We start from the raw sequence: 9325 nt of genomic DNA, 5'->3' as shown, positions 1-9325 counted from the left end.
TGCTTGTACTGCATCAATATCAACATCTGAGTTGTAGCTTGAGCTACTATTATGGTGGGATACATGGGTATGTGATTTATTATAACGGTGCAGTGTCTTCGTTAAACTGGTGTCTCGCTACATACAACAAATCTGAACTCAAAACCCATTTAACATAGATGTGTAGATGGGAAATGTATAAAGTACTGATAATAAACACTGAAGATACAGCTGTGCAAAATGGATAAGCACTGTGAATGATGAGGTAAGTGGACGGGGTAGTGCCACGACGCCACTGAAGTGTCCTACGAACGTACAAGATACACAAGGTGGGGGTAGACGTCGACAAAGGAGCAGAGAAGGGTTGACAGGAGCAGAGGTCTGCTGGAGGTAGTTACTGACTGAACAGATTTACATCTACTTCTATACTCTGCAAACCAACTCGAGATGCACGGCAGAGGGTACATCCCATTGTACCAGTTATTAGGGTTTTTTCCTGTTCCACTCACATATGGAGTGTGGGAAGAACAGTTGTTTGAATAACAATTGATAAGATATGGGCATAAAGTCGAGGAGGCAGATTAAGACTGAATAATTGGTAAAGATAATTTGAGGAAATGATGAGTGGAATAATGTGTGATTCTAGTGTAGAGTACAAGTTTATGAACAAGTTAAACAGAACATGGTGCAGTCAGGGAATACTGTGTCTGAAGAATAGTTGGTGTCATAACTAAAGTGAAATGAAAAAGAGGACAATAAATGAAGTGACTTTAAATGTTTAACTTGAAGGAAGACAACTTCTCAGCCAAGATCACATTTTTAAATTTTCATTTGCAATGACAGGATTCGGTAAAACAGAGTTACCACCTTCTAATCTCATTAAAGGTTAATGCAAGTGCCAAATTAGAACTATAAACGTTTTCCTTATCTAAAATAGCTGGATAGTTGACGTTAAGATGCATTGCCGTGACAAAATTAAAACCAATATTTCCAATATGTCTCGCCACATGCACCTACCACGTATTACAAATCACAGAGTACATCACTGATACAAGAGCGCCGCTGAAGTTGTCCCGTAATTTGTATCTGGTGAATTCTCTCGTCCTGCTGTTCTACTGGCTTTGATATTTGCATCCAACCTCAAACAGCAAAGCAGTATGTTTTGTGCATACCTTCAAATTACAACTTAAGAAAGCAATATCTATTACATACCACAACAATGAGGACACCCTGGTGGGAGTCTTCTCTTCATTTTGAATACTGGGCAGTCCCCAGGATAGATACTCCATGGCACGCTGCCAATACATGTTGTTAGATCTCTTGCATCTATCACCTCAATGGGCTAGCCTGTGTTACTCTTTGGGTTCATCGATGTGGGCCTGCACCTATGACTGGGTTCCAGATTGGATATTGGGGTCACCTACAGCCATCTGCAGTACGATACTTCAGCAAAGATCAAGAATCCTAAGAAGGTGCTGCAGTTTTTATCATCTGGAGAATTTTCTTGGCCGGTACTTATTTGCCTAGCTGGTTTCTGTGCACTCCATATCTGGTAAAATACTCTCCGACATAACTGGTTGCTGCAATGCAAGTTGTGTGCACAAAACTGCTACAAATCTTCCTGAATTTTCTGTTTGTCATGACGATATCTTTATTTACACAAGAGTTTTCAATTAAATTATGTCTATGGTGAATGTTTAAGACAAATACTTGGCTTGTGAAATTTTTCCTAGCGATTTTTTCAGTGCTTTTACGACGAGGCTACTCTGGTTTTTTTGCAAACATCATTTCCTCCTCCGATTGTGACACAGTTCACACCGCTTTTTACTGTGGTTTCACAGATTTTTAGCACTTCTCATTAATGAGCTCCAGGCTTTGAAATTCCAGTCACATTATAGTCTGGCTGGATATCAGAAACGATTGTAGCTAGTTCCCTACCGCGACTCGTTGCTAATACGTATATTACTTCTTTTTCTTTGCTGTTTGCTTTTCTGTCTTAGTGTTCCGTGTTTTCACATGTTGTTCTGCGATGATTTTTGCGTTTAACATTACTTGGCGGTAACGAGTTTTCTCTGACCTTTTTTTTTTTTTTTTTTTTTTTTTTTGTGTGTCAGTAGTTCTTTCTGAGTAATTTCCCGCAGCACTGAAATTTTTTCGGCGTTTTTGAACAGTCAGTATTCAACACATCGTATTTTTTGTTAATGGAACATGAAAAGCGTTCGTATTTAACAAAGGGCAGGAGAATTTCTTAGGCCCTATATACAGTAGACCAATAATGCGAACACTCTTGTTCACAGCTTTGCGTCTCATTCGGAATGCCCACATACTGAATCAAACTTCTCAGCAATTCGGTATATTGTCTGGCTTTGCTTAAGTCGTTTTGCAGTACTTCTAATATTACTATAGAATCATCCAAAAAATACCGTATTGGAAAATGGTCCAAGACCGAAACTGTACAGTCGTACATGAAATAAACGGAATGGCAACTGAAGACATCACGAAAGCATAAAAAAGAATCATCCCAAGAATAAGTCAGGCAAATGTTTTGGAAGCAACTTCCCTTGTGGAAGAATTTGAATTTGGCAAGTGCGTTCCCCTCAATTTAATTTATGTTTCTGTTTCATCACATTTCTCTCCAGAGGAACACTCCTACAAGTTTCACAGTTGTAAATGAATCCAGTGAGCCCTTGGTGGTAGCATATCAAAATATGATGTCATTTCCCCTATGTTGGTGAATGATGTTATTTAAATGATGTTCATCTAGAGGATTAGATGCCAGTCTTTGCATCAATTGTCTACAGTTCACAACAGCTTCCTAATGGCACGATCTCCCAAAACAGTTAGAAAGAGTTTCCGTCATTATGTATCAACAAACAGGTCATTTATATACGTAGCAAATCGTAACGATAATATCACACTTCTTTCGCCGTACACCCCACGATACTTTTGTTTCCTAAGGTAACCGAGGAAAAATAGACGATTACACAAAATAATATCTCAAATACTGTAAAGCAATATAGTCAATGAAGAGGTGACAACATTTTCAGTTGTATTATACGATCCAGAATTACAGTACCATATACGTAATTGTTTTTGGGTAAATTCTAGTGAGAAACGTCTCGCGGGCCCCGAGGAACCATTACGTCATATCATGACACATGACATCATCTCTCATGCTAGGCAATATCGCTGGTAGTTTTCGAACCATGGATACTCTTTCAACCAAGGCATCATGGAGGACTTGCGTCTCGCGACCCGCTGGTCGCGATGCTGATTGGCTGGCAGTTAAATTCATCACGTCATATACAGTAGCCAATCAGAAGCATAGGTGACATCTGAGCGAATGCAACATCTTTGCTACACACATTCTCGTATTCACAGTTGATGTGAGCGAATATCCTTGCACCGTGTGAGAGTGAGTTATTTCATTGGAACGGGTGGTTCTGTTGCTTGTTATGTATTTGATCGAGAATATTCAGCAAGGAAGCATTTGAATGTTCATTTGAGAAATGTGCATAAAATTCAGCCAGGTGAAGAAGGTACGATTAAGTGCTCAAAAAGTGGGGTCTAGTGAAGCAGGGGATACAACCCGTCGGCTTTGAACAATGACGTCATTCCTTAGTCATAGATAGTAATGTCTTCACTTCGAGGCATAGATAATAAAACAGTTCTGTGTTCTAATAAGCGCTATCATTAAAATAATTGAATGTGAATCTAAAAGCGATCGCTTGATATTAGATACAGATGCTTCAGTAGCTGATAAGTGTTTTTTTGGCTTTTTAAAAAAAAATCTCACGAGATAGAATAAACTGATCCTAAGATACAGATGCTTCAGTAGCTGATAAGTGTTTTTTTGCTTTTAAAAAAAAAAAATCTCACGAGATTGAATAAACTGATCCTACTTTATTAAGCAATCAATAAAATAACTAAACTAAAACATAACAGCAAAAGACAAGTGAAACACAAAGGTTAAATAAACAATCAAAACATATAAAATGAAACAGGTTGCAAATGTAACGTACGTGTATTTCCACCTATTCGTAAGTAGGATCAGTTTATTCTATCTCGTGAGATTTTTTTTAAAAAAAAGCCAAAAAACACTTATCAGCTACTGAAGCATCTGTATCAGGATCAGTTTATTCTATCTCGTGAGATTTTTTTTAAAAAAGCCAAAAAACACTTATCAGCTACTGAAGCATCTGTATCTTCTAATGGGTGCGGGAGTTACGACTCACACCCACCCACCTCCCCAGGAGTCGGAACTCCCGCACCCATTAGAAGATACAGATGTTTCAGTAGCTGATAAGTGTTTTTTGGCTTAAAAAAAAAAATCTCACGAGATAGAATAAACTGATCCTAAGACACAGATGCTTCAGTAGCTGATAAGTGTTCTTTGGCTTTTTTTTTTTTTTTTAAATCTCATGAGATAGAATAAACTGATCCTACTTTATGTTAGTAATAGCGGAGACGAAATAAACAGCACATCTACAATTTGTACCCCGTGTTCCACTTAGGGTTTACTGAAGCGGAGGATACATCGTTCAGGTGAAGAACAGGACAGTAATGCTAGTGAAAACGAAGAAATCGCCTTACGACAAACTCGTATTCTGGACTGTACTTAAGCAACACACTTCGAATGAGCTTTTAATTTGTATCGGGTTTCATTTGCGGTTTAGTGAAGCAGGGGATACATAGTTCAAGTGAACAACAGGACAGAAATCGACTACGCTGAACTTGTATCCCGTACTGCACTTAAGCAATACAGTTCGAAAGACTTTCGAGATACAACTGACATACATGTAACATGATGTATTCTTTGCTAGTAATTTCATTCATTTCTTTCCATTGTATTTTTCGGAGAAATACTAAGATACAAACACGCGATATCGTTAACGTGAAAATACTACTGGCCCTTACATATGTGAAATAAAGTTTATCTCTCTCGCATTCCTTTGTTTCTCAACATTCTCCTCAGCTCTTTCATCTTTGTAATACATGCTCTCTGGTGACTTGTGACGTCATTGTTCAAAGCCGATGGGTTGTATCCCCTGCTACACTAGACCCAAAAAGTGACTGCAGCTTTAAATGCAATTTTTTGGCTAAGTTGCGCCTACATGTGGAGCAGGAGCACATGGTTGAGATGGTAAAAGAAATTAGTGAATTTCAAACGAAGGACGGTAAGTAAAGTGTACACTGCCTACTTAAATTAATATCGTCCATTATTATTACATACTTGTCTGACCCGTGGCCATTAGATCTTGTTTTTGTTGGTCAATAGAACATGTGCCTATTTGAATACTTGAAAAGACGCATTTCACATTAACTGTGAACTTACTGTCTGCTACATTAAGTATAAGTTAAATTGTTGCAAATTTAAATGATTAAAATAACACCAGTAACTCGTGAGGGTATCTAACAATGCAGGTTTTTTTTACTCCTGCTGTGTACTTTGCACTTGTTGAATCTGAATGAAATTGTCTTTCATCGATGCTTTTGTTTTAGACTTTATGAAGTGGAAGTCTGAGGAGGAGAGAAAAACAAAAAATAGTTTTGTCTCTAGTTATGGCACTAAGCGTTTAAAGAATGGCACTGCAAAAACCACCTTTGTATGCCACAGAAGTGGCACATTTTCTTCGAAATCAGGTGGCAAAAGGTTGTGTAAGTCCCAGGGCACTTGCAAGATGGGAAACCATTGCGTTGCTGCCATAGAGCTTCACGAAGAGGAAAGTGGAATCTGTAGTGTCATTTACTACAGAACACATTTCGGCCACGACCAGAACATTGCTTTTCTGCATCTCAGTGGTTCTGATAGAGAAGCCATCGCTGGTGAGTATTACCTTAATTGTAGAATTTTGCTGGCCTTTCAGTGATCCCCAAGTAAATATGCTGTGAAAGTTTCAGAATCTATTGACAGGCTTGCTTTTAGTTATATGTAGTTGACTTTTATTATTTTTGCAGTGAAGGAGCATTGTTTCTTACTGCTGAGAAATTAATATTGTTATGGATATGTGATCTGGAGTAAAAGGTGTGAATATATCAATTGGCAGTTCATATGAATACAATTTGTGATGTTAGCATGAAAGCAGTTGTAAAAGACCAGATGTTGTGATCCATATTGACCACAATATTGGTGACTGTAATGCCATGTACTTAGGTGTGTGTGAGAGCAGGTGTAATGCATTACAGTAATGCAAGTGTGGAAATAAGTTCTGAAATACTTATGTGTTGCCCTGTGTTATTGCTTGTGTCATAGTAATCTATTTAAGAATAGATCATTAATGCATCTAATTGACTAAAGGTAGTACATTTATTGTTTCTTGTCCAGCATGTTAAACATGGTGGATCAGGGCATTTGCAACTACAGTAATGGATTTGAGACTAGACAAAAACACCAGATAAAATTCTCTGACATGTACTTGTAGACCTCGTAACCATTTGAAAATAGCATTGGTAGGTGAAACTGGGAAATATCACATTGCAACAGGTGCTTTAATCAGGCCTGTTTATTCTCCCATCCCCAGTGTGTTAATAGTATCTTCAGTACTGTTGGAAGGGTACACTGAATATACTGTTACGCCATTTGTTAAACTATCTAGTTTATAAGTACTTAGCAACTGTTATATTGCATGAATTTATTTTATTGAGGGTGGTTAACTACAGTGTCCTTTCTGAATAGTGTTTTCATGTACATACTCAGAATTGGCCTCTTTGTAGTTGGAGTAATTTTAAAATGTTGCAGGTAAAATTGCTGAGGGGGTCACTTTCCAGAGAATTCTGGATGATGTGCGGGACTCAGTTCATTCCAGCGGAGTGGAGAGGCTGCATCTCCTGACTCGGCATGACCTTCATAACATTAAGAGAGACTTCGCCATTGGTAATGATCAGCAGCATAACATTGATGAAGTCAGTGTTAGTATGTGGCTGGAGAAAATAAAAGACTGTGTTCTCCTCTATAAGAAAGAAGGCGAGGCCAGGGAAGATTTTGATAGGACTGACTCGGTGATAGTGTTAATGACTGACTACCAGAAGCAGTTATTACAGAGATTTGGACAAAATATTGTATGTGTAGACTCCACACATTGTACAAATGTTTACAAACTGTTGGTGACCACATTGTTAGTGGTAGACGATTTTGGTTCAGGTATGCCTGTAGCATTCTGTGTTTCAAATCGGGAGACTACTTCCATAATGACTCATTTCTTTAGTGCTGCGAAAGAGAGAGCTGGCATCATAAAAACGTCTGTATTCATGTCCGACGACACTAATACTTTCCATAGTGCATGGTCACGAGTCATGGGACCTGCAGAAAATAATCTACTGTGTGCTTGGCACATAGACCGCAACTGGCGGAATAATTTGAAGAAAGTCCATGGCAATGAAGAAAAGAAAGCACTTGTGTACAAAGCTCTTCGTACATTGCTTGAAGAAGCGGATATAGACAATTTTAATGAGCTGCTGGAATCGTTCGTCGGGCAGCTTCAAGCAGATGAAGGTACAAGAGACTTTGGTGTATATTTCTCGTCAAATTACTTATTCCGGCCTCAGCAGTGGGCATACTGTCACCGTCGCAATCTGGGTATAAATACAAATATGCACCTTGAAGCAATGCATAGAGTTTCAAAATATTGTTATCTAGAGGGAAAAACAAACAATAGACTTGACAGACTACTTGTTGTGTTGATGAAATTGGTGTGTGACAAACTGTGTGCTCAAATGGTTAAATTGTATAAGGGTGGCCATTCATATAGAATAAATCTTGTTGAGGCTCGTCATAAAGCTTCAGGTAGTATTAAGGAGAATGACATTACAGTCAATACTGATGGTACAAAGTTTCATGTGAAATCCCAAACACATTGTGGTGTAACACATACTGTGATTTTAAATAACATTGAATGTAAATTGGAGTGCAAGTTGAAGTGCTCCAAGTGTAATATATGTATACATGCTTTCAGTTGTTCTTGTGCGGACAGTTTAATTCATTTGAACATATGCAAGCACATTCATGCAGTGTCAATGACGTATGCATTACATTCAAGTGCCACATTTACACCAAGTGAAGCAACGGTGACAGAAGAGGCTTCTGCCATTTTGTGTTCACTGCAAACAAATACTGATGATCACAAGAACACATCTCTGGCCCGAGAACTAGTGTCCACATACCAAATTTTGATTAACCGTGTCGGTTCAGGTAAAGTGTCCACAGAAATCCTGAAGTCACTGCAGAAGGATGCAGCTCATTCGCTGTCACTTTTTCAATCAGACTGCAGGGAAGTTCCACGACGCCCCAGCAACAAGAAGGTAAAAGTGCAACGAAGACCTGGTAAATGTAACAAACAGCCAAAGGGCAGTTTGAAGAAACCAACTCTTGCTGAAAAAGCAAATATTGTTTCGGCACTGAGGCAGCCTGAAAGTGAGATATTAAATGTTCACATAGATTCTGACCATAATTACTGTCGGTACTAAGTTTTAGATGTGTATGTGCTTCTGTACATTCCATGGTTTGTAGGCCTACTGGGGAAACTCGCCATGTAAAACAAAGAGTAACGCATTGTGCTTGGTACCCCTGTTGGTGATGTGGAAACCCAAGTGATATTAATAAAGAAAATAAAAACTTTTGCAGTGTTGTCTTTCAATTGATACCTTTATCCTTTTATTTGCATGTGCAATTAAAACCTTTATTTGAAATACTACTTGATTACATTAAGATGAATTGCTGTGTAACTAGTGGAGAAAATTGACGTCTCCAGAGCTTGTGTGACATGAATTTGAAGCCCCTTATCACATGATGTACTGAAGTCTGTTCTAACAGTACATTGCAAAATAAAATTGCTTGCATAAAAATTAAAAAGATATTTTTCACTTCTGAATCACATTTCAGTTTGGTTCATTACTAAGAGTTCAACAGAATAAAATTCAGTGCACTTAAGCTAAGTTTCTGATGCTCCCTTATATTTATTTAAAGGCTCTGAATGTAGCAACTTCCTGAAAAATTTTGTATGTGCATTCCTACAGTAATTGACCAAGGAAATTTGTGGTAAATTTTTAGAGTTTGTAGTCTCATGTGCTTTACATCTAGCAATTATATTTTTAGATTTATATACCTTTACTTGTCTTCAGTACCTTTTGAGATTCATCTTTCAGAATAGGAGTTTTTATGTAGATAGCAAAGAGGAAAACTTTAAACTATTTTGGGGTCATTCACCCAATTTTTATTGGTACAAAAGATGCTGTAACTGGTTCTTTCTAGTCAGTACAGCAGTTATAAGTTGGCCTTTAAGAGACTTTACTGTAATGTAGAGAAGAATTTCATCATTACTGCATAAAGGTAATCCTATTTTCATGGATC

The 9325-nt window shown here is 37.9% G+C and overlaps 1 protein-coding gene across 1 annotated transcript; it reads left to right on the top strand.

Moving 5' to 3' along the window:
* The first annotated feature begins 5110 nt into the window (after window positions 1-5110).
* Window positions 5111-8442, top strand: LOC124752973. Its single transcript, XM_047249007.1, has 2 exons — window positions 5111-5156; window positions 6719-8442. The coding sequence occupies exons 1-2, from the start codon at window positions 5111-5113 to the stop codon at window positions 8440-8442; spliced, it is 1770 nt and encodes a 589-aa protein (XP_047104963.1).
* The last annotated feature ends 883 nt before the right edge of the window (window positions 8443-9325 follow it).

This window comes from Schistocerca piceifrons, chromosome 1, assembly GCF_021461385.2.
Source record: "Schistocerca piceifrons isolate TAMUIC-IGC-003096 chromosome 1, iqSchPice1.1, whole genome shotgun sequence".
In the NCBI taxonomy this organism is placed as follows: Eukaryota; Metazoa; Arthropoda; class Insecta; order Orthoptera; family Acrididae; genus Schistocerca; species Schistocerca piceifrons.
This window is presented reverse-complemented; position numbering and strand designations above follow the sequence as displayed.

Bases quoted from the DNA above. Each gene is read 5' to 3' on its own strand.
- LOC124752973 (XM_047249007.1), top strand. From the start codon at position 5,111: ATGGTTGAGATGGTAAAAGAAATTAGTGAATTTCAAACGAAGGACG. The intron at 5,157-6,718 runs GTAAGTAAAGTG...AAAATGTTGCAG, and splicing joins TGAATTTCAAACGAAGGACG to GTAAAATTGCTGAGGGGGTC.